The 27,087-nt window shown below is 40.6% G+C and overlaps 1 protein-coding gene across 1 annotated transcript in view; it reads right to left on the reverse strand.

Moving 5' to 3' along the window:
* TMEM108 (transmembrane protein 108) overlaps positions 1 to 27,087 on the reverse strand; it is a 291,098-nt gene that overhangs the window by 113,705 nt on the left and 150,306 nt on the right. Inside the window, 1 exon segment of the mRNA XM_032488230.1 lies at positions 17,627 to 17,712. Coding sequence (XP_032344121.1) covers positions 17,627 to 17,666 — 40 coding nt within the window. The 5' untranslated portion in view covers positions 17,667 to 17,712.

The raw sequence follows: 27,087 nt of genomic DNA on the forward strand, positions 1-27,087 counted from the left end.
CAGCATTTTAGAGAGATTATTTTACTGTTTCGTGGATGCTGTAATGGCCGTAGAGAAGTCAACTGTCAGTTTAAGTGTTATGCCTTTATAAGTAAACTTCTTCTCTGTCTACTTTTAAGATCATCACTTTATCTGCAGTCTCATTGTTTGCATATTCAGGTGTGGAGTCCTTTGATTTTTTGCTTCCCACTTACAGTACTCCCAGAATCTTGGTATTTACACCTTGCATACATCCTAGAAAATATTCTGAGCTATTATGTCTTCCAATATTTCTTCTCCCTCACTGACTCTATTCTCTCCTTCCCAAAGCCTTAATCATACCAATTAGGCCTTCGTAAGCTATCTTCCATGTCTCAATCTATCTTTCAAATTTTGTACCTTACTATTTCTCCATAACATATTTCAGGTGATTTCTTAAGCTCCGTGTTCCAGTGCATTAATCCTTTTTGAAAGATATTTAATCTGCTATTTAATCCATCTGCTGAGTTTCAAATTCCAATGATTACATAGTCTGTAATTTTGTAAGTTCCAGCTGGTTCTTTTTTCAAATTTAACTGGTCAATTTTAATAGTCTATTATCTCATGAACCCCCTACCCCATTTTTCATCTCTTATTTGTTCAAATATTTTTACCTATTGTGACATATTATCTTCTCCTAAAATGGGTGCAACAATATTTCTAGTATCAAATTCCCTCTCAGAACCTTGCCAACCCTCATCAGGAGGTGAAGTCTATTTCCCCTTCCCTCAAACCCGGCCAGGCCTTTGTGATTTCCTTGACGAAAAGGATGCTGGGGAAGTCATGCGTCAGGACTCTGGGGCTAGGTTAGAAACAGTGATACAGCTTCTGCCTGGCTCTCTCTGCAGATGCTCTGGAGACTAGACACCAGGCTGTGAGGAAGCCCAGGCCATGAGGCGAGGCCACATTTGGATGTCCTGCCTGATAACTCCAGCTAAGGTCTCAATCACAACTACCATGAACCATGGGAAACAGAGTGAAGGAGCTTTCAGAGTATGGCAGCAGCCAGTGGCTGAGTCCTTCCAGGCTTCCAGGCTTCCAGCCATCCAGCCGTGGACCCAGACAACACAGAGCAGACACAGACCACTCCGCCTGGATCCTGAGTTCCTGACCCACAGACTCCATGAACATAACAAATGGCTGTTTTATGCCACTGAATTCTGGGGTAATTTACTAAACACTGACAGATTATGAGAATACCAGTGAGTTCATACTCAGTATCTCATCTTTCCAATAGCTAAAATTCTTGGCAATCTAAATCAATCTCTCTCCCCCCACCCTCCTTCCCTTTCCTTTCCCTCCAGAGTCTCTCTTTTGCTGACTCCCACTATCACAGCTCGTTTCCTTATATATTTGACAACATTGTCATTGAGATCTTGTATTTGGCTAAAGTTAATCTGTAGGTGTCCTGAGGCCCTTTGGTTGAGGATGCTTTCCTACCAAGAGAATTTCCATTTGCTTTGGCTGGCTCCCAGAAGGTGCTATCATTGGAATTATTTTTATTTATATCTCCTGTCAGAGTAACCCATACGGAACATGTAATATGAATTCAAAATCCAAACTGTAAGGAAACAAGACTGTGGCTAGAAATTTTCTCAAGGGAGGCAGCTTTTACTACTATTTGCTCCACTTATAGCCATAACAGTGACTGATAAGTTTGTTTACTGACCGCCTTTGCTGCAGGTGGATATTTCCTAAGCACATTGATCCAAACTACAAATATTTAATAAATATCTTTTATATGTTCCTTTATGGGCATATGGCTCGTGTTCCTTTACATGACATGTTTAGGACCCCTTCAGTGCTGCAGCCAGGTTTACAATTTAGTTCTTAAAATCACCTCTCCAGTTACCTACTTCTCATACCTAGTGGAATTAACCAGTATCTCTATGAGATCACACCTATTATATTTTTCCTTTTATTTTCTTTAATACTCACAGTGACCATAAAAGCCTAGTATGCACAGAAGATGCTGAGGACACATTTTTTATTTTGTTTTTGTATTTTAACCCAGCTTTACTGAGGTACACAAGACAAACGAAAATTGTATGGATTTAAAGTATACACCATGATATTTTCATATTTTGTGAAATAAGCACCACAGTCAAGCTAATTAATCTATTCATCATCTCAAATACCTTTTTCTTTTTTTGGTGGCGAGAATGTTTAAGATCTGTTCTTTTAGCAAATTTCAAATATACAAAACACATTTTGAAAGATGACTATCAGCCAGTCAAGGAAAGCTTGGTCAACAATGAAAACAGGTGAAATTAAATGGATCTCTCGCAAAAGAAGTATTCCTACAGACAGATTAGAACTCAAAAAGCCTATCAGAAGGGTGGCATGCATCTCACTTGTCTGTATAAATCTGATCATACCTAAAGAGTTAAGTAGTTTAGTACATGTTTGATAAGCAGTAACACCAGGGATGGGCTAACAGAAAAGACCACACACGGCCCTTACTTCTATTCTTCTTTAGTGAGCTTTTCCCACGTAATCCGACTCAGTGTGGAGATTTAATGACACTTAGGATCTTTTTCTTTATTTTAGGGCAAAAACATCCACCCAATTTTAGATTCTAGAAACAGAGAATATTAAGAGTAGGAACAATCTTGTAGAAAATTTGATGGTCTTTTTTAAATATTCTTTTTATAGGTAGATAAACTGAGATTCCTTAGAAATGGGTACACTGAGGCTTGGCAAGATGAAATAATTGACAGCAGTGTTAGAGCAGTATTAGTAGCAGAGTCAGTATCAGAATCCAGCTTTTCCGACGCACAGATCAATGTCCCTGTTACGGAACTATTCTTCTTGTTATATGAGATATTTCTTGCGTAAAATAGAAACTTCTGCAGTAGATCACTCTACATTCTGTTTCTCTGAATACCGTACACAGGAAAGGATGTCAGAGACCTCCTGGTTTAAGCCTCCTGTTTCACAGATGAATGATCAGAGCCTCAGAGAGGCTCCCCTTCTACTCATTTAAATTACAAAATGTCATAGCTACTTGACCCTTCCATCTTCCGTTTCTCTGCCTTTCATTATGTTCTCAGCTCTCTCCTTGATTTTATTTTCTATTTGTTCACAGAAACATGAAATATTTGCTTATGAGTCAAGACTTCCTTATATACTATTTCAAGAAAAACTTGATCAGAACTTAAATCAGAAAAATCTAAAAAGAAAGTGATCTGCTGGGTCCCAATGTGAACTTTGAGTTAAAGCATCATAAACTGTGTTTAAAACACTTTTTTCTTACTATTACATTGCTAAAAATTTCCTTCAGTCCTTTACAGAATAGCCACATAATTCCAGGAGGACAGCATTAACACAGTCTACATGTGAATAGTGCCCCTACCTCTGTGCAGTTCACAGCCTGAATAACCTTAAATAATAGCCCTGTTTCCATTCATCTCACAGACCCAGACTTTTTCAGCTCTATTAATACTAGCATGGCAGGGAGTTGAAATGAATCATGTTTTACTTTCCTTTCATCCTTCTCAATCTGTGAACAGCAATATTTACTCCCATGAGTCTATCAAAACCTGAAATTAATGTGGTTCTGGTCACTAACTCATTTACTTCAAGGGCACTCACATCAGCAGAGGATGGCAGTGATGGTAACAGAACTCCACAATAGAAAACTGTTAGTGAAACAGTGCTGTGGGAGTTACACAGCAAGGGTGGTTAGAACTAATTATTTCTAAGAAGCATGCCTACTGCCTTTATTTTACTCTATACTGCAGGCTGTCGGAAGGAGCAAATGCTTGTCAGGCTGTCTTGTTTCATTAGTTCGTTATCCTTCCACCTAGGGTTTTAAGCATAGAGCCAAGAACACAGAGATGACTCATCGACTATACAAGATTCATGCTTCCCTCCCACAGTGTGTACTTGTTCCCGGGAAGTGGCTGCACAGCTACACACAGCATTTCCCAGTCTCCCTGCATCTAGATGGGGCCATACGACTAAACTGAGCCAATGGGATGGGAGTAGAAATTCATGTGTATTACTTCTAGGCAGAGAAGGGTAAGTATCCAATATCTTTCTCCCTTCTGTGATGGTCCTGGAGGCCAGCACTGAAGACAGTGTCCTCAGCATCTTCTGTGCATACTATGCTTTTATGGTCACTGTGAGTATTAAAGAAAATAAAAGGAAAAATATAATGGGTGTGATCTCATAGAGATGCTGGTTAATTCCACTAGGTATGAGAAGTAGGTAACTGGAAAGGTGATTTTAAGAACTAAATTGTAAACCTGGCTGCAGCACTGAAGGGGTCCTAAACATGTCATGTAAAGGAACACATCCAAAGAAAATAACAGAATCTCAAAGAGATATCTGTACTCCCATGTTCACTGCAGCATTATTCATAATACCTAAGATATGGAAACAACCTAAATGTCTGTCAATGGATGAATAGATAAAGAATATACTATATATATAAAAATATATATATATAAATAAATGTATATAGTGTATGTATCTATATCCACACAATGGAATATTATTCAGCTATGAGAAAGAAAGACATCCTGCCATTTGTGATGAAACGGATGGAACTTGAGGACACTAAATTAAGTGAAAAAAGTCAGAGAAAGACAAATACTTGCATGATCTCACTTATATGTGGAATCTAAAATGCTGAAGTCATAGAAACAGAGACTAGAACAGTGGTTACCAGGGGTCTGGGAGAAAGGAGGTGATGTTGGTTAAAGAGCACAAACTTCCAGTTATAAGATAAATAAATTCTGAGAAACTAACATATAGCATGGTGATTATAGTTAATAATACTCTATTATATACTTGAAATTTGCTAAGAGAATAAGTAGATCTTAAATAGTCTAGTCTCATCCTAAAAAAAGAAATGGTAATTATATGTCATAATGCAAGTATAACTAGCACTATAGTAGTGATCATTTTGCAATATAGGTTTATCAAACCAACACGTACACTTTAAACTTATACAATGTTATATGTCAATTATATCTCAATAAAGCTAGAAAAATACATATAACTACTGCATTTGTCATAAAATAAAATTTCCTTTTCTTATTAAAAAGTTTTCTACTGTACACATTACAGTTACTTAACGTATTATTCAAAAAATTGAAAAGCTCTTTATTCTTTAATGTGAAGAAAATTGATTGCTACAGAATTAATTTAACATGATGGTGCTTCTTATAGCTGGGTTCCGAATCAGATGAACATACCTCTAAAACGTCATCAGTCATGGGATAAAGATGATCAGGGTTATCCCAGTGGCATCTAAGTAGCCATGGCGACAACTAAGGCTCAACAGTTGATGTCACTATTGGAGGAGTCTCCGATGAACTGGAAAACTCATCACTAAGGTCTGGCTGCTTCCTTGATTATGTTTTTTTGATACCCCAAACCCCTGTTGAAATTCACCCGAACAGTCTACTTGTGCAGCTGGTAGACAGTCTTAGTAGCTAAACAACAGGATTTTGCAGGATATTTGCAAATCAATGGGGTTTTCAGAGTACCGTATGTTGGGCTTTTGGGGACTTTTACTCTATTATGAAAACTGTATTAAATAGCAGATATAATATAATGAATTAAAACTGCCCACATCATTATGATCTATAACCACAGGATAAGGGGTTGATTAAAAAACTTCTCTATCCTTTCAACTCTAATTTTCCATTCCTCATTTCTCTTCCTCTTTCTCTAGCCTTCTGCCACCCTGATCTCATTTCCTCATATCTTCATATCTCTGGACTCAACTATGACCATTTTTCTAACTCCTTGTACTCCGTTATCTGCATTTCTTCATTCTTTATTACTCCAGGATTCTAACCACCTTCAAAATATTTTTATCACCTTCCTTCTCCTCACTGGGCTGTATCATCTTTCTTCCAGGGAAACAAAACACAAAATGGGTTTCTTCACTGGTCCCATGACCAAATCTTGCAATTTTTTTCTCTTGAAATACTGCCAGTGCTGAAAGAAAATGAGCTATGTTGGGTGGGCTTGGCAGGAAGGCATGGTGGTCCCTCAGCCGGGAATCAGTGATGATGTGAAAGAAGAGCCAAGTCTGGGCAGAAGGGGCAGGAGAAAACGCAGAAGATACAGACAACGCTGCTGTGGACAACTTGGCAAGCACAGTGGAATATGTCATATTGGCCTCAGCCTGGACAGGTCATGAGAGCTTGGCCCTGCACCCTAGAAATACCTAAAACTTCAGGCCAGTCTGCTTCCCTGTCTCAGCTCTGGGTGACCAGTCTGGGCAGGCCCTCGGTGCTGGGGGCTTGTGGGAAACAGAATCCAGTTCTGTAGGGGAAGATGCTGGCAGAAGCTCAGTGGGCAACCCTCAGAGGTGGGTTTATGGCAGGGGAGACTGGAAATGGCAGGGGAAACTGCAGAAAATTGGAGTGCCAGGTAGAGAAACCAAGGTAGAAGTCTGAGGCAGGGGTGGGGAGGAGACAGAAAGCGAGGCCCTCAGGACAGCAGCAGGGCAGGTGGGGGAGAGATAGCTGCAGCAGGACCTTGGAGGTGGCAGTAAAACATCAGTTTACACCCTTCCTGCTCCGAGTATTACCTACTCTGGCTATTCCCTCTACAATGCCTTCAGAGATTTTCTATAATTAACCACAGTGTGAGAGAAACCGTGTGAGGGCTCACATTCCCTGCCCTCTGCTGCCCAACAGTGTGTCATATTTGTTTATTCCTGAATCCCTTGTCACTCTCCAATGCACAGCGGGGCTGTCCCATTACAGCCTCATCAGCTGGAATGAGGCTTAAACGCCATGACTTAGAATATCAGACTCAACACAAATTGCTAATGTTTCACTTGGCACTGTGAGGGAGATGTCATGTCATAGTTATCGACGCATTCTATCTGGCCTTGTCCACCTCTACCCTCCTGGTCCCACCTGGTACCCAGAATAAACAGCTGGAGGAGGGGGAGGACCTGCAGCAGCCTGAAGCATCTCTCATCATCTGGTAGCCCCTCAGCAACCACACAAGGGAGCGGCTTTCAATCAGCAGCAGGAATGGGTGCAGCATTCTTTGAGGGCTAGATGAAGACACATTTAATTCAAGAAACAATTAAGCAGATGTATATTGGGAGCCAGATTTCTTTTCCCATCCCTTTTCACAGTTGCTATAATAATCTAAGACTTCTAAAAATATAGCCATAAGGAGGGCACAACCAGAGCTTGCTAACTAAGGAATAATGAGGGTAAATGGACTCGATTCATCGGCTTATGAAAGGAATGGCCCACTGCCTCAATGGAGCGCAACATTTCCTTTCCCAAATATTACCCAGCCAATGTCTGAACTGGGAGCCAACACCCCAATCCTGCTACTGTTTGTTTTATTTGTTTAAACAGACTGAGGGTGAGGTGAGGGTGGGGATGACAAAAAGACCAATCACCAAAGCTGCTAGAACAAGATGAGGCATATTGCGAGGGAAAGGCTACAGGAGTTCACCGACTGAAGTTGAAACACTCCAAGAAGAAACACACGATCCGATGACACAACTTTCCTCAGTGGGTCGTACAGTATTCCCAGGACAAGGCTGGCGATTTAGATAAAACATGGGAGGCTAGGCTGTGGGAAAAGATATTGGACTGGGAGTAAGAAGACCTGGGTCCAGGTTCCTTGCAGGATCTTGGGCACAACACTTGGCTCCTTTGTGTTTCCATTTCCTTAGTGGCAACGTGGTGATACAAATGGCGCCCAGTAACGGGGTTGTCAGGATGGGGAAACGCTTTGTGAAATATGAACAGCTTGTTTTCACTAGTCTCTTTTGGTTGCAGTGCTGATTACAGGGACGAATCACTGCCTTGCTCCAAGCTTGGAATCCATTAAAACACATACACACATAGAGGAGTCAGAAGTTGAATCAAAACATCACTTTTATTACTAGTTAAGCTGTACTTAAGAACATGGCTTGATCCGTGGTTCCTTATTATACCCTAAAACATACTATCTTCTTTTTATCTTCTGTACCTGTCTTCTTGATTATACAGTAAGCTTCCTGAGAGTAAAGGTTAGGTCTTTTTTTTTTTTTTTTAACATTTTTTATAAAGGTTAGGCCTTATATCTCTTTTTAATCCACAGAATTTTCCCCAAAGCCATACATGAAGCAGGCACTCTGTCTGATAAGGGGTCACAATGAATCATGTTCGTACTCAGTTTTCTGGGTGGAGCCTCTCTCTACACTAGCCTGGAGCTCGTGGAGGGAAAGGCTCACATCCTTTCATTCCCAGTACCTAGGACACTACCTGGAACATAGTAGATTCTTTGTGAACACGAGTCAAAAGATAATGAAAACAGAGGGGTACCAAATGATCTACCCCGGGGTTGTGGACAGGGGTTTAAAGCAGGGATGTCTCCTAAGAATTCCATTCTCGATAGCTCATTCATTCGGGAAGAGCTCTACCTGCAAATTGCTTGCGATTTAAGAATTTATGTGAGAGTTTTCCCCACGACAAAATTTAGATTTTGTCTGCTTCTCAGGCACCTTGCCTATCTGGGCATCTGTGCCCTGGATATCTCAATCAGAATTATCTGCTAATGTTCTTAGTAGAAAAGAACTATCACTTGGTAATTAACTTAGAGCCATGACAGAAGCCTGTGACATCCGGTGTTTCAGAATGTAACACTGACTCGTGTTCTTATCCCAAGAGATGTGCATGTCATGAAAGTTTCCTTTGGAGCTGCTAGTGGAATCAGCCAGCAGCATGATGTCCAGGCCTCGTAGCCAAGTGGGGCAAAACTGTGAGAAACAACAGGTCTTCCCCCTGCATCATTAAGTTCCCTGGCAACTGGGGAGACGTAGCGCTGCCAGGTCAGGACTGATGTAGAGGCCAGGCTGAGATGCACACAGAAGGGCTGGGTGAGGACAAGCTAGACTGTCCTTCACATTTCCTTTTTCAGAAATTTTAAATGGAATTTACTAAATAATAGTACAATTTAGTAACAAAATAAATAATTAAGTTATTTAAAAACAGTAGTAAAATGACAATTCATGTTTGGAAGGCATTTTACAACTTATGAAATGATTTTATGCCCTGATCACCTAACTCTTGCAACAGTCCTCAGGGGAGACATTATACTCGTCATCTGTGTACCGCAGTTAAGGCAAATGAGGCAGCTCTGGGAAGTTAAGCACTCTGTGTAGAGTCACAGAACTACTAAGAGAAGACGGGCGAGCTCAAAGTACATTCTTCAAATCCAAATTCCATGCTCTCTTCCACCATATGTTTTAGCAAAAGTCCTTTCATATATAAAACTGAATTTACTCATTAAGAGTTAACATTTAAATCTGCATGAGTCAACAGCTCTCCTAAGTGTGAACATGACTTTCTTCACCTACATTCCTGCCAACTATGTAATGGAATATACTCCAAAGTCATAAAATGGAGTTTCTTTAAGCTAGTTTGTTCCTCAGTCTTCACTGGCATTGCTTATAATGAGAATATCTTACTAAGGTTTGTTCAGTCTATGTAAGACAGCTGTTGACTTACATAAATTTAAAAATCATAACTTAGAATGTAAAAGACATTAAATCAATATGACACTTTCAAGGACTTAGGATGCATAAACTTCCCATCACACTTCAAAGTGTTACCGCCTCAATTTTTTTCTGTGTGAATGAATTAAACTTTAGAACCCAAGAGACCTGTTCTCCCTAGAGAATATTTGCAATTTTTTTCATAATAAAAAAAAATCCAGCCTCAAATTCTTGATTTGCAAAAGAATTATCCAGCACGTAATGAGGAAGAAATAGTCTTACTTAGAAAATCAAGTTCTAAAATGGGCCCACTGCAGTGAACAGTCAGGACCAAGGGCCACTCTTGTGTTTTCTCTTTGCTTTATAATCTTGGCTGGTTCATTCCTTGTGCCCTTTCTTAAAAGAGTAAAAACGGACTTCCAGTGTATCCTGAAGAGGAACATGAAAGTTCTGCCAGTTCCTAACCCAACAGCACTGTGATTCTGCTGGTTCCCTTCACGGTATCTTCTCTCCTCCTCTTCCTTCCTAACTGACCTTGATTTTGTTCCAAGATTCATTTTATCACCAGGCAGCTCACGTGGTAGAGGGAAGCTGAAAGCATCTTCAGCTCCAGGATAGCCCTTCTTTAGTCTATGACAGTGATTCTCAAAGTGTGGTCCCTGGACCAAAGCTTCAGCATCACCGAAAACTTAGAAATGCAAACGATTGTCCCCACCCCAGATCAACCGAATCAGGAACTCCAGGGTCTTGCCCGGCAGTCTGTGTTTAAACAGGCCTTCCAGGTGATTCTGTTCCATGATTAAGTTTAAAACCACTGCTCTAAGCAAGTGATTTTTCAACCCTGGTTGAACATTAGAATCACCTGAAACCCAGGCGTCCCCACTCCCTACCCTCTCTCCCAAAGATTCTAATTGATCTGGGGTGGGGTCTGGGCAAGAAGATTTGTTAAACGCTCTCCAGGTGACTCTAATGTAATCCAGGTTTGCGAAATACTGATGAAGGCCAATCAGAGTAATCCAGTCTGTTCTCCTTTTTTTCCCTTTTTTATATTTCAATAAATATAAAAATTACTGGAAAAGAATTCATGGCAAACCAAGATTTGAACCCAAGCAGTCTTAATCCAGAATCTGAGTCTTTAACATGGTTGCCACACTGTCACTCTCCAAGGAGGTTGTGGCCAGACAGTGTGGGAGGGGGAAGACACCTCCAGGGGTGGGGGAGGAAATGAAAACTCTTCATTTCACACATAAACATAATGTAGTATCTTTATGATTGCCTGTAACGTCTAAAAGAGCCTACATTTCTGGAGTCAACACTTGTTTGGACCTAAATTCCATGTTCGTTATGATTTATATCAACTCTCCCTCATTAACCTCAGGGAAAACTTCCTCTCACTTATCAGGAAAAACGAACCATGCACACAGAACACACTCACCAGCTTCAGCCACTCTGATCTCTCTCCAGCTCCAAAGGGAAGTTCCTTTGTAATATAGGGCCTACCTAGGTAGGAGATGGCGATACAGACCAGTTCGCTGAGACTTGGTCCTAAACAATTTAGTGGCAAAAACCCAGGGACCATGTTACCCAGTTACCTACAATCCACCCTAATAGTTCTGTATTTTATCCACACACGTGCTTCCACATTGTAAGGTCTAATTGATGGTGTATGATGGTTTTACAGTTGAAGCATTTATTCCTTCTCAGTGGTTCATAAAATAACAGTGTATCTTATGATTAATGACATCTTATATTTGCTGACATATGGTCATTACATTAAATATATATTGAGGCCCACTATGATTCAAGCTCTAGATTAGACTGGAGATGGGGGAATGAAAGAATTGGAGTCCCCGTGCTGCGGAGCTGGACAACCTGAAAACAAGCACACGGACACCCAGAGCTAAATACAGCCGATCCTGGAACAACACAGGTTTGAACTGCACGGGTTCACTTACATGTGGATTTTTTTTTCAATAAATAAATATACACTCTTATCCCACTGTACGAATGCACAGGGCTGACTGTAAGGGACTTGAGCATTCATGGAAGTTGGTATCCACAGGAGGTCCTGGAACCAACCCCTCATGGACACTGAGGGATAACTGTATTTTGTGGGGGATGGAATGTCAGTTGTGGTGGCTGGAGCACACTGGGCGTCCACTGCATGGAGTAGTGTGTGTGGGGGGGTGTGTATACGTGTGTATGCTTGTGAAGGAGAGAAGTGGCTTGAGGCGAGGAGGAAGGGGTAGTCTGGGACCAGACTGTTAACCAGTCTTGAATGCTAACCTAAGGAATTTAGGCTTAAACCCTAGATCAGTGGTTCTCAGACACTTTGGTCTCATGACATTTTTAATATCTTAAACATTACTGACAACCACAAAGAGTCTTTCTTTATATGGGCTATACCTACTACTATTTACCATACTAAAATTTAAAGCTGAGAAATAAAAATTAATCCATTAAAATAACAACAAACTCATTACATGTTAACAAATAACATTTTAAATAAAAAATGACCGTATTTTCTAAAACAGAAAAATTAGTGAGAAAGGTGCCATTGTTTTATAGTTTTGTAAATCTCCTTAATATCTGGCTTAGGAAAGACAGCTAGCTGGCTCTCAGCTTCTGCATTCAATGTGTGGCAATATGATTGAAGAATATGAAGAAAAGCTGGCTTCGTAAAGATATGTAATTGGAAAAGGGAGAGCCTCACAGACTTTCTGCAAAGGTCTTAGGGTTCCCCAGAGGTTCCGGGACCACATTGTGACTGCTGCTCCTGGCAATGCAAAGCCATCAGAAGATCATCAGAAGAGGACAGGCAGCTGATTCTGCAGCTATGTGAGGACGAATTAGAAGGAGGAGGCCTGAGATTAGGGCAACAAGCAGGGAGACTATTAAAAGGGTCCAGGCGAGACCACGGGAAGCCCTTCACCAAGCAGAGACAGTGGGGATGCAGAGAAATGAATGGATTCACAAGTTAGAGTCCACGGAAGCTGGGATCCAAATGCACCCAGGCTGGGGTAGAGAATAAGTCGGGATGACTTCAGGTATTCAGGGTTGGAAATCTGGCTGGATAGTGATGACAGGGTACAGATAAGGCATAAGAAGATCATTTCTGGTTTTAGCTGGCCAAGAGGCAAAAGATGAGGCAGAAAGAGAAATGATCTGAAGATTTAAGACCATTGACTCAAGGAGATCCAGACAAATGGATGGGCCCTGGGAAACTTACCTGTTTAAACTGCTATACTCAATACAGTTTCAAATGACATCAACATTGCATTTACCTTGAGAAGGTAAAATTAATTTCTTTTAATATGCAAATATCCATGAAAGTTATGGAGAAGCTCCTTAACTCTTCTTAGCCAATAAAGTACACCTTGGCATTAATTAATTTAGTCAGATTGCTTTGTACCTTAATGGAACACACAAGAACTTCAGATCACAGACCTCAGGACCACAACCGGCCTGGGGAGGTACCACGGTGGGACTCTGGGTCTACTATGGGATAAGGCTAAGCATGGAGAAAACAGAGGGGAAAGTGTTACTCCCTTGTGGAAGATATTACTATGTGGACATTACTAGTTTAAGAAGTGACTGGAGGGAAGAATAAAGTCACTGGGTGGCTGGCTGGCAAACATGGCTAGTTAGAGCTGAGACGGGCACCAAAGACATTTCGCTCACTTTAAAGTATTTTCTGGGGCTTCTGCTCAGTTCCAGAGATCAGATGAGAGGCAGAACATCCCATCAGAAATAAACCCCACACGCAAGCGGCTTCTCACTACGCCTGGGAGAGACTAGAGTGGTGAGTAATGAGGATTTGGGGTTGTGTGTAGGTAATTCAGGTCTGAGACAGAGGCACAATCCCCAGGCTCCAGGTAAAGAGGGCAGCGGAGGTGTCTCCTTCACCTTCTAAATTCTGCAGGTTAGAGGCCCACATCTACACTAGGTGTTTTCCTTCTCTTCCACCTCCTGGGTAAGATAGGGACCCATGGACGGTTCTCTGGGTTGAGCAGAGGGTTACTTTGTATGGTCCCACCGTCCAGTATATGCAGAGGATGCAAGAGCAAGTGAGATACCGATGATACAGAGCACGATTTAAGAAATACAAATGCCTGCGTGTAGAGCAAATGCTTAACTTATTGACAGAATCACTCCCTAACTCCTAAGTATCGAAACATCTTTGATTTAAATAGATATCAGCATTTTAAAAAACCTTATCTTCATAAGCTTAAAATAATTATCTTAGTCTTCTTCAAAATGCAGTAACAATGAATTTCCAGCACACAGCACCCAGGCAAAGACCAAATCTGTTAACTCAGGACTCAGTGCCTCCTCAGTGACGTCGTGTTCTTAAGTTTGTGATGATGTCCTTATTTTCCATTATTACTTTTAAAAAAGTGTGACATGGCCTGGGAAAGGCAGCCTTGATTATGTAAACTCCCTCCTCTGTAGAATGAGATCAGTGATAATTAAAGCCCCGTTTGCCTTATAAGGTTTGTAAGGATCAAATCGTGGAAGGAAATGTTTCATGAATCAAAAACCCCATGCAGGGATTAGAGTAGAGCTCCCGAGGAGGCTGTACCCTTCTCCCACAGACAGGAAGGCGCAGCGAGGGACAGGCATTTATGGTAGGTCTTCTATGTGCCACGTTATCTCACTCAACACATCTTATGCAGTGGGTGGTCATATCCCCTTTTGCATATGAGGCACATGGAGGTTAAGTGACTTACCTAACATAAGGCACCTACTAAGTGGTGGGGACAGAATTTGAACCCTGGTTCGCAGCCCCAAAATCCAGGATTCCTGGCAGTAACTTTGCACCTACTTTACTATTCAGGTCTAAAAAGGGAAAATGAATATAAACATTTATTTCTCACATAACCATAAAGCTCTCATCACCACCTAAATCCTCAAGCTCTCAGTCAGTCCAAGGTATCGTATAAAATGTGTTAAAGTTTCCCAAAGGGCCAAAGCTGCCAGGATGAAACACTCAGGACTAAACTGTGGAATGCAGCCCAGGAAATAAAATAGAGGCAGAGACACTCAGTTGTAATAAAAGTAAAATATTAAAACCTCAATTGCCCTGCCTGCCAAAGACTGCATCCCTCAGCCCCCATCAGGCACACAGAAGCCCCAGTGACTGCAATGCAGTGATCCAGAGAGAGCCTAGATTTTTTTTAGCCCTACCTGACATCATTAATAAGACACAAACTTTACCCCTCATGGGTCAGAACCACCCCCATCTAGTCACAGGGCGAGGCACAGAAGCCACCCTGCTGATTTCTCCCCTGTGTGGTGCAGGCACCAGGCAGCATGGAAAAACAGCTTAAAGAGGTAGAGAGAAACCTGAGTGTGAATTTTCCATCATTCACCACCTGGTCACCCTGGGCCACTCCTTAACGTACGCATCACTAACATGTCTTCATCTTGAAGCATTTACCTCTGGGATGAATGAGAAGATTCAGGCAAACTGATCAGCAGATGCCTGTGAACACAGTAGGCACACAGGAGGGAGCAGCTTAGCTGATAATGAGACTCTTGGACTGGCTCATGTCCTCTAGTGAGTAATTGCTTGAATTTTCTTCCTTTGTAAGCAGATACTCTCTGGTAGGCTAAAGTTGACCATAAACTCCTTCTACTCAACTCCCTTTCAGAGGTGCCGTCCAACCCCTCTCCCCCGGGATCAGGATTGGCCTTAGTGACTTCCTTGGCCAACACAATGTGGCTGAAGTATTGCTCTGGGGTTTCCAAGTCTAATTCTTAAGAAGCCTTGTAGATTTTGCCCTGGCCTCATAGCCGCGAGCTGTTGTGTAAGAAGTCTGACCACCCTGAGGCCACCATGCTGTGAGGAAACCTCACTTTGTTCTGTGAAAAGCCCTGAGGGGAAAAAAAAAAGATGTTGGGCCAGCCCCAGCTGTTCCAGCCTCCGGGTGCTGGAGTTATTCCAGCCCAGATCCTCGCCACTGTGGAGCAGTCTGCCAATGCCCGACCAAACTGCAGATTCATGAGCAAAATGAATCATTGTTGCTGCTTTAAGCTACAAACTTTGTGGTGATTTGTTATGCAACAAAAGATAACCAGAACCCTCTATCAGTTTTTCCCCCCAAATTAAAAACATCAGTTTTCTGAGTGACGTAAAGTAACATAATAAGTTTATGTTGACTCTGCAGTTCTCAAGTCTGTTTTAGACACTGAAAAAACATTTTGTTTGTGGACAATGTTAGTCCAGGCATAACTTAACAACTGGTTGACCAATGACATATATGATATTGTGTGTCTATGTATGCAGGGGTTTACGTTATCTAGGACTTTACTAAATATGTAATTCCTCTCATGAGGAAAAAAATGCTACAAATAATAGCCCGTCATCTCAATGAACTTGTGAAAACCATTCCCTGAAGTCAGACTAACTGATCTAGTGCCCAAGTGCTTCACCCTCTCAGCTCTGTACAAAGCCGGGCTCTAGCCCATAATCAGCTCTCTAGCCATCGGGGTGGTTTATCCAGGGCCGCTACGTACCTCCTAACTAGCAGGAAACTATCTACTCTCGGCTGCTGGCCTTTATTTCTAGGCAAGTTTGCAAACAATGAAAGTGTTAAGGCAAGGCTGATTTCTGCAGCTAGCCAGATAATGTCTGAGCAAAATCCCTTCAGCTTTCCAACACTGTGAGCGTGGGAGGATGGGCCTGTTACACCATAAGACTTGACTCTGGACACGAAATACTTTTCTGGTGCCTTTCAGATAATATTTGACCTTATGATATTATGCAAACTTTGGGGCACAGAGTCAGCATAGATGAATTCAACAAACGTTCTGCTGCCTTCCAAATCTACTACGCTTTCTTTCATATCTTGTTTCTTTTGTCTGCAAAACATGCCTCACTTTCTTGAGGGAATGTGTGTGTGTGTGTGTGTGTGTGTGTGTGTGTAATCCTATTTATCCTTCAAATGTTTCCTCTCCCATCAAGGCAGAGTTAATCATTCCTTGATGACATTGCTTCTTCAATCCATAATGCCTTTTCTCTAAAAAGTAAGCTTATCATTAAAAAAAAAAATGCAACAAACCCTACAGAATACATGGAGAAAGAACATGAGAGTCTCTGTAACTCTTGGCTATGTTCCACCAGGCTGAAACCAGGCTGACGTGATCTGTGTTTCAGGGATTAGAATTCAATAGCAAAAATGAGTCAATTAAAACACCCAACCAGAATGCTGTCTGTAGATAAAGTGCTTTGCACTGGGGGTGCAACATTAACTTGAATTGCTAAATTCTAAAGGCTGACTGGTGATTTGCATCTCAATCTCTTTTCTTGTTACTTTCTTGGCAAAAGTTAACAAGGAGCCACTCAGCCTAGGAAAGATCGGTCCTCTACCTCAGCAAGAACCAGACAAGCACAATGAACTTCAAGTTTTTCCAACTCAATGGCTTGATTTGACCCTGAGCGGGCACTGACTATTGTCCTGAATGAGTCAATCTAAATATCAAACCTACCAACTGGTACTGGTTTTTGCATTCATTCAGTAACAATCCAATCCTAAGGACTATGCAGTCTGTAAGCAGCAACTGGAGTTTTGTGGCACAGTCCCCAAAACACACGAGTGCCATACGGAGACAATCGTAACTGAACACTCTTCATTCTACCACCAACCTAAATGAACCACATTTTCACCATTCATTATCTAAGAACACGCGTAACTATGCAAAACATTCCACGTCAAAGCTGTACAGTCACTGAATGGTACCAGGTTCTAGTTCTATGTGACAAAATCCCACCACCCACCATTTCCTCTCCATGAGAAAACCAGAGAGGATCATGCTGGAGTATCCCTTACTCCGCCACAAAACCAAGAGGAATCATGTTTTTGACACTCTTTTTCAAAACGTCCCTAACATGCCAATTTAGAATTATCAAAATGAGGTCTATAGCAATTATGTACAGTAACTGATGCCCAGGGCAACAGAATGACTTAATGCTTGATACTTCAAGTACCTAGAGGAAGCAGATGGAAAATTTACCATCCTCCCTTACTGATCAAACTCTGGTCTTCCTCCAGAAAGTGTGTAAGTTTCCAGCACTGGACACATAAAAACATTGGTCTATTCTAGGAAAGAAGAAATGTGACATCAACTTACTTAACAGTTGGCAATAGAGGGCCTGTAAACTTCTCTTCATGGTATCATCTGGTCCTGCGTGTCCTCCAGTTTATTCATGATTCTGTCTAGGAAATTGGGAGAAGAAAATCGTTACATCTGGGGAACATAATTCAAGCTAATGATCAGAAGCAAGTCCACTCAACACGATCCTGGTTATAAAGCCTAAAATACCAGATTCGAAGGGAAAAATTCTTGGGATTGAATATACCACAGTACAGTCTATGTTATAAAACTACCAATTAATCAGTCGGTTAGATCTTGAAACTATACACACCACTGAAGCAAACTCATATGGGCAACCAGAGAGTGAGTATCTGGCTCTGGAACTTCTGAGGATGTCCAGTTCATCTCCCCTGAATCTAGTCTTGAAACAGGAGAAACAAGAAATTTCTAATCTCATATCTACTATGGTGCTCACCAAAAAAGACAAAACATCCCCAAAAGCTTCACTACACTTGAAATTGCATTATATTAAACAATTTTTCTATTATTTTCTGATTATAAAAGACACCTTCAGTTTAGAATGTTCAGAAAATATAGCTAAACCAAATATAGATAAGAATATATAAGAAGATGCAAATTACCCATCTCTCCAGCCTTTCAAGTGTACATGTCTATTGGTCTGTTTCATTATGTATTATACATTCTAATTTTTCTCCCTAGTGGTAGAAACATCTTCCTGCATTGTTACTATACTTCACTTTTTAATTTTAATGGCACACAGTATTTTTTCAAGATAAATTCCTAGAAATGAAATCACAAGGATACAATTTAAGTCTCTTGAAATACACTGCCAGATTGTCCTTCATCAACACCACATTATGAGACTCTCCGTTAGACTACAACGTACTGAGTAATGGAAATTTGTACTTTCTTTCCATCTTTGCCACGTAAATAAGCACATATTCCTTCTCATTGCTTTAATTTGCATTTTATAGGTTTATTAGTCATTTGTCTTTTTAAAATTTTAAGTTCACATTTGACAAAGTCAGGCTCCCAAACCTTCTCTAGGCCTCTTTGTGCACTTCCTTGTAAAACCTAGTTTTAGCAAGAACACTGCTAAGTCAGCTTAACTGGAGCTCCTCACCATCAATATATAACCACCCTCAATATCTGATCAGGTTCCTTGACCTCTGCCATCCCCTAGGTGATGACACCATGGCCTGTCTTCAGTAACAACCCTGTTAGGTTAAATTAGCCAAACCCTTTACCCTGATGCTTCCTCTTAGTAATCTTCTATCCCCTGACTGCCACCCTATTCCCTGGCTATAAATTCCCACTTGCCCATGCTGTATTCAGAGCTGAACCTAATCTCTTTCCCTCCCTCATTGTAAAATCCCACTCCAGTGGCCCCTGCACCTATCCAGATGGCCCTGAATAAAGTATGCCTTCTTTAACAAGTGTCATTGTGTCACTGAATATTTTTTAAGACATTCTTTAACCATTCTCTACTGGCATGCTGGGTTTTTTTCTTAGAATACCTCAAGTGGAACTGATTTATCTTTAAGGATTTTTTGAGATATAATTCATGTATCATAAAATTTAGCCCTGTATATGTTAAGTATATAATTCCATGGTTACTAGCATATTCAAAAGTTGTACAACTCTAATCAGTACCTAATTCCAGAACATTTTCATCACTCTAGAAAGAATTCCCATGTTTATTGGAAGTTACTTCCCATCGTGCCCTCGCCCATTGTGCCAGCTCCTGGCAACCACTACGATGGGTTTGCCTATTCTGTGCATTTCACGTATATAGAATTGTTACCAAGGCTGTTGCCTCAAAAATCATACCCCTGAGCTTCCCTCAAATGGAAACCAGTTGCTGTTATCTAAGTTTCAGGAGGAAGCAGCAAAGAGAAAAAACAAGAACTGGGTAGAACCAACTAGGCCCAAGATGGCGGAAGATGATGTCCAATAGACCTTGAGCTCACTGTAATACGTTAGCATGATAAATGACACACCCACCAGCACAAGACAGTTAACAACTGCCATGAAAACAATTGGAAAAGCCCATACAAGGACCGAAAAGGAGTGTTGCATCAGTTCCAGGTACAAACCACACCCCTGTTCTCGGATAAGTCATGGAAATTCCTCCCACTCTTTCCAATTCCTTCCCTTTTAACTAGACCCTCCTAGATACATGGTGTCTCTGGTGGAAGTTGATTTGCAAACTAAGTTCCTGTTTCTCCATTCTTTGGCCACTGAATAAAGCTTGTGCTGTTCCAGTCTCATTTTCATTCCTGGCTGTGGAATCTGAGAGGAAACCGAATCTCTCTGGCCAAGACAAGACCAGGCCTAGGACCCTGGTGGGGGTCAGTCCACCAATTTAGTAACAGAAAGATGTAATACATGGCCTTTTGTGCTTGGCTCTTCCACTTAGCATAATGTTTTTAAGGTTCATCCATGTTGTAGAGCACACTGTTTTTGTCTCTATTTATTTATTTTTTTGTAAGACTGACACACATGCACACACGTATTACCATGGTTAGAAAGGCCTCCCTTACTTAGTTCAGGATTACATAAATAGTTTCCTCTGGTGTTTTTTAAAATTTCATTTAGATCTGATTTTGGACTTTGTGTTATGTTTCACTTCTCTGTTTGCTCATTCTTCATTATAACAATATGTGTTGTTTAAATTAAAACTCTTGGTAGAATTAGTCCTCCATTATTACTCTTCTTTTTAAGATTTACCTTATTCTCTGAGCTGTTCCAGCCCCACCCCCAAACTAACTGTAAGATCATTTTATCAAATTTCAGAAAAAAATGTCATTGGGATTATAGTTGGAATTATCTTCTATTTACTTTATTAATTTGGGAGAGATTGATCTCTTCAAAAATCCACGTGTGATGAAAAAATACTATTTTAAAGATTAGAGCTCTGGAGATGAGAAAAACTTTCAGAGGAAGAGAAGTACTCTTGTTTGGGGGTGGTACACAACAGCTCAGTGACTTCTTTGGTTAGGCAAATTAAAGCTCCCCTCTTTCCATCCCCAGTGTGATTCAGATGAGTAAGAGGGAGAGAGAGAGTCAGACTTCTTTCCATTATAAAATAAGAGGAAGTTTGAATTCCCAAAGGTGAGGAAAGAGAGGTTAAGGGTCCAGAAATCAGAGAGGCTGAGGAGATGTTAAACAAGAGATGCTGAGAGAAAGCGGCAATTCCTAAAGACAGCAGCAGGTGGGACCCAAGAATAAAAGATAAAGGAAGGAATTCCCCCTGAACTTGATGGTTTGTGATATTTAATTTTCCCTTGCTTCTTGTTTTACGCTGTTTTTACTTACACACCACATCTGTCCTCCTCTTCCCCCACAATGCTTACCCACTACTAAGACCCTCAAAATCTCAGCAAAGGTCTTGCACAAAATAGCCTTGCATTAGCAATGTTCAGCTGTGCAATCAATGAAAGAGAAGAGACTGTGTCCCAAGACAAGGGTGACAGGGAACAAAGGTAGGAGCCACAGGGGCCATAAGCAATGGTTGGTGGGCATCCACGGAGTAGAGTGCTCAGGACATGGTAAGCACTCAATATAGTGTGTTGTGAATAAACAAATGAATGAGTGAATAAATGAATAATCAAGTAATAGGAGAGCAGAGAAATAGTTGCAGTTGATATTGATCAAGGGGAACATAAGACCCTTAATCATCTCTGGAAATGCTTAGAGATTTTTGAGAAACTGTTAAGACTTGCCACAACACATGGAATACAGCCATGTCATCTATATGTCAAAGACCTGAGCACATCAATCTGGGACACGAGATCATCTTGGCTGCACAGGGCTATCCTAACAACAAGCACCATATGGCCTAGTGTTTATTCAAAATTAATCCTTATTTAGGTCTTTCTGTGAAGTTCTGCAATATTTTTCCTTCATTTAAGTTCTACAGTTCTGTGGAGTTAATCCCTAGGCATTTTACATTTATTTATTTATTTATTTATTTATGCCACGGTGATGGAATTTCTATTTCCATTCTATTTTCTAATTGCCTCCATATGGAAATGACTCAGTTTTATGTATTCATTTTGTGACCTAACTGAACTCACTCAGAGTTCTAATGATGGTTTCTCAGCTGAGTCTTTTGGGTCAACTGTGCTGCTTTGTTGAGTTGGAGAGGCACAGTGAGAGTCCATCAAAAGCTTCTTTTTAAACATATAGTGGGAAACATTAATTGTATCTGGACCCTCAGGGGATAATTTAGGAGCTCCAGGGATGACGACAAATTCTGGGATGAAATCCTAAGAAAGTACACAGTTTTATAGCCAAAAGGCTGAAGAAAAGTAAGAGAGGAGGATGGTGAAAACACTTGACCAAACATGCAGAGACAGTGGCCCAGGAGGGGGTCTTGCTGATTATTAGCTGGGGAGGGGGGTTTGAGGGGGTGCAAGCAACCTGAACCCTTTCTTAATGAAAGCGAGCTTCACAGAATCCTGCCTCTCCCTTTGGCTTAAATGGAACAGGAGGGAAATTTCTCTTTCATAGGCCACTTGAAATGTTCCAGTTAGAAATGTCCATGTCGCAGGGAAGAAGTAATAAAGAGCCCAGTGAAAAGCTCTGATCTCTGATATGCAAATTGACTTGAAATGACAAGTTCACAGAGAACAAATAAGGAAGAATAGCCAGGAAAATCCTGGGAAACAAAAACAAAAAAACCTTGACAAGTTGGAGTCAGGGTAGACAGGGACTGCCAGGCCTATCAGACATTAAAACTTACTTGAAAGCCTCTATAATTAAGGCAATTTGAAACTGACTCATGAATAGACCAAATTACATATGGAAATTTAGTATATAATAAAGGCAGCATTATTCAATTGGTGGGCAAAAAGATGAGCTTTTAAATAAGCATTTTCAGATAACGGCAGAGTAATATGGAAAGAGATAAAATGACTCATTCCAAACATCACACACCAGCATAAATTCTGAATGAGGCTGAGGTTTACATGTAAAAATGTAAACTGTGCAAATACTAGAAGAAAATATGAGTAATTCTTTTGTTACGTGGGGATAGAGAAGCTTTGCTAACTCTGAATCAAAGTTTGAAGCAATAAGGAAAAAGATAAAACTGTACTCATTCCAAATATTTATTACACAAAAAAATTTCATAGAAAAAACTACAATTAAGTAAAGATACAAATGAAAAACTAGAAAAAGTGTCCAACTTACAATAAGCAACGAGCTATTATCCCTAAAATTTAGTTGCAAACCCCAAATCAATACTCATGGTGCTTTAGCAGTCATTTGCATACATGTGCAAAATGGCAAAACATTTGAGTTGTTCAACACTCATATTTCCAGTGAAGGTAAAACAAGGCAAGGCTGTCCTCTTGTTTCAGCTTTCATACTGTGAACAGAGACCTTTCTACAGATTATCTCATGCAATTTTTTTATTATCATTTTTGGGCTTCTCATTGATATCCCTGTTTGAAATCACCCCCAAGCAGAGTGCTGAAGTAGGTAAGATTTGTTCAGGCATGAGTTATAGTTTGGCCATGAGTTCAAAGGTAATGAACAAACAATGTATATTACATAAGGTGTCTTTAAACAGAAACACATATAAAATAAGACTAAACAAGATCAGTGGACAAAAATGTGACCAGAGCTCTTAGGAACCTAATTCTGTATTTCCCCTAGGAGCAGTGGTTAAATATTCATTCACCCAGTATTTGGAACACTTTATAGAACATAACTACTATGAATAATAAGAACCAACTGTATTTGAGTTGAGCTTTAAAATATTTTGCGAGGCAAAAAATGAAGATGATCAACAATCCAGGCCAATAGTAGAGCTTGAACAAAACACAACAACGACTCTCCATCTCTTTAGGACAAAGGAAGATCTGATTAAGCTGATGGCCATCATACCTTAGAGTGCCCTCTGGGAGGATGAGGGGGGCGAGGAATAAGAAAGTACACATATCTACTAATATCCCAGGCCTGCAAAGAAGTTTGGACGGGAGCATACTCCTCTGTTTTACACGTAAGGGTTCAGACACCAAGAAGTCACAGTCTTTGCTCAATTGCTCAAGATCAAACCCACTGGCTGTAAGATCTTGAGCTAGCTTCTTGACTTCTCTGCTCCTTGAATTTCTTGTTTGTAAAAAGGGTAAGCAGAGTACTTGATATGCCCGCTGCAAAGACAGACAATGCCTGCAAAGCACTTGTCCCAGTGCTTGGCGCACAGTACGGGCTCAGTGCGAGTGAACAGCTTTTGCTCAAGAGCTGAAGGTAAGATAAGGACACATCAGGCCAGAACTCACCAACTACCTCTTAACTTTACTTCCCCTAAGCTAGAAATGAACCAAAGGCTTTTGGGCTACTCCCCTAATATCCCCCTTTCTTAAATCCAGTGTCTTACTGAAATTGGATTTAGAAATTACTCATAGGGGTATATGTTGAACCTTAAGGTTTTTATTTATAATTTATACCTTTGTCTTCCTTAAAAAGGACCTGAGGAAGCTTACTACTAGACGCAGCTTGGACAATAGAATTATTAACATATCAAAGCACATTCATGACTTCAGAAAGAGAGATCCAGAATTATGTGGAGAAAGGGGGAATTCATTTTACCAAAAGATGCAATGGCAAATTAATAAAGTCAGAAATGAAAAAGGTATATTATATGTGTCTCTCCCTTTCTCCTAAGCTGATAGTGCACAGAAATGCTGCTTCTGGTCATCTGGGGAGAGAGAACGAGGTAAACAGGAGGAGCTGATATTCAGCAAGTCAGCCCAAGGCCTGAGCACCAGGAGCACTGGGTAACTTCAGGAAGGCAAGTGTGAAGGTTTCTCAGGTTCACTTACCCCGTAAGTCACAAATGGATGCAACTGTCCACGGGGCTGGGTTTGGGTTACAATGGTGATTTCTGCCAAATTCTTTTGACACAGATGCTTTGCATATTAAACACAGGAATATCCTCCACTTCCATAAAGAAATAGATATTCTCTCATTTTTTTCTTGAAAATTGTAGCCCTCCTAGCCTTTCTTCCAAATTCTCTCACTTTTGTGCAAGAAGCAGTTCACTTTCCTCTGAACCTGTGATCAACGGTGTGAGCGTGATTACAGTGACTGCACTTTGTCTCAGTTCTGGGAGTTTATAGGAAGTAGTTGGACGATAGTGAACTACAAAGCACGAGAAAACAGTGGTTTTTGTCTACAGCCAGTTGTCAGCAGGAAAACGGGTCTGTTTTTTTTCTTTAAGACACGGAAAATCTCAAAAAAACGTTTCCCCTAAATTTTTTGAGAGGCCAGACATTTTAGAGAAATCTCCCTATTTAAAAATACTAGCAATTCATGTGGGTCAAGCCACAGAGAAATAGGGCCGTGTGATCTCTGACTTCTGAAGTCTCTCCTGACACAGAACCTGCAGGAGCGCTCTCCTAGCGAGCTGAGGGGCAGAGTGCAGGGCTGCGGACAGGAAGCCCTGGGGCTCTGCCTCCCACCTTCTCTCCATTCCACTTGCCGTCCAGGAACCCTGAGGTCCCGTAAACTTTAAACGCTAACAAAAAAAAACACCTTCAGCAACACGGATGGACCTGGAGATTGTCATTCTAAGTGAAGTAAGCCAGAAAGAAAGAAAAATACCATATGATGTCATTCATATGTGGAATCTTAAAAAAAAAAAAAAGACAAACAAACTTATTTACAAGACAGAAACATACTTACAGACATAGAAAACAAACTTATGGTTACCAGGAGGGCAGGGTGTGGGGAGGGATAAATTGGGAGTTTGAGATTTGCAGATACTTACTACTATATATAAAGAAGATAAACAAGTTTCTACTGTATAGCACAGGGAACTACATTCAATATCTTGCAGTAACCTATGGTGAAAAGAAGATGAAAACGAATATATGTATATTCATGTACTGTAACAGAAAAGAACAAATCTGACTCCATATTAGATCTGTTCCTTTGGCTTTAACGCTGTGCCCTGTTTTCTAGGCTTAGTCTTGCTAGCTCTGCACTCATGTAAAGATAACAAGTTGCAGAATAGAGAGTAACATTTATTTTGTTGGAAGTTTTGTAGGAGCACCATGAGCTGGCCCACGTGGTCAGCTGCAAGAACAAAGAATTCGTACACCAAGACATTTGCAACAACCAACCATCCCCTCCCCTTTGTATAAAAGGAACTTGTATTCTGACTGGGGGAGGATGGTTCTCCAAGACATTCGTCTGCCATCCACTCATCTGTCAGCTTTCTGAATAAAGTCACCATTCCTTGCCCCAACACCTTATCTCTGGATTTACTGGCCTGTCGTGTGGCAAGCAAAACGAGTTTGGACTCAGTAACAGTATGACTGAAGCATTGTGCTGTACACCAGAAATTGACACAACATTGTAAACTGACTATACGTCAATAAAAATACATACACAATTGAAAACAAACAAAACAAAACAAAACAAAAACACCTTCAATACAGCTCCTTTCCTCTCCTCCTATTCATATTTCCTTCTCTGAAAAAGAAAAGAAAATATTGGAGGTTGTCAGATCCACTGAGATGCTGAATTCCAAACAAAAGGTCAAAAATTATTTGTCTCCTGCGAAGGAAAATTCCTACAAAAGGGGATCAATTGACGTGGATTCTGCCTGGAGGATTGAGCTGGTAACTGCCTGAACGTTCCTCAAGACCAGCTGGAGTTTATCTGCGTTTGTTGGAGGAGGGCGTTCTGCTGTCCACAGCCACTGAAGTCAGCAACAGGGTAAAAATAGAACCAGAAGTTTGAGGCATATGAGAATGACACAGACCTCCTCCTTCCGGCCTTAAAGTGTATTAAGACCATTTATCTCATTTGAGGAGACAGAAGGGTGCTTGTGTGAGGTAAAGAATACACATCGCACTTCTGTTTTTATGGCTTTGATATTAAAGACTGAACACTGAGGTCAAGGAATTAAACGATACTGTAGCACTGCCAAATACTAAAGGGCCACGTTCTGTCATTTTGACTGCACTGCTTATGAAAAAGATTATTTCTTGTCCAAAGCAAACTCATGCCTTTTTCTTTTTTCTTGTTTTTTTTTTTTAACATTTTTTATTGATTTATAATCATTTTACAATGTTGTTTCAAATTCCAGTGTTCAGCACAATTTTTCAGTTATTCATGGACATATACACACTCATTGTCACATTTTTTTCTCTGTGAGTTATCATAACATTTTGTGTATATTTCCCTTTCACAGTGCCTGAAAAACATCCTTAGCAATTGAATTTGGGGATCTAAAAAAATATGTGCATTTCCTTTGGGTAGCAGACATTTGTTCTGAAAGATGTGCCAAGTTTTATAATGGAAAGGGAGGCAGGGCCTCATGAAACAGGCAACACTCTCATCAGAACATTTTATATGTGGAAAGAGCATTTAAACCCATGATGCGTGTGTTGAATAGGCAACGTATTCCAGGGTGTGCAATTATTCACAAAATCATAGTCATCGCTAAATTTTAATTT

The sequence above is a fragment of the Camelus ferus genome, chromosome 1 (genome assembly GCF_009834535.1).
Source record: "Camelus ferus isolate YT-003-E chromosome 1, BCGSAC_Cfer_1.0, whole genome shotgun sequence".
NCBI lineage: Eukaryota > Metazoa > Chordata > Mammalia > Artiodactyla > Camelidae > Camelus > Camelus ferus.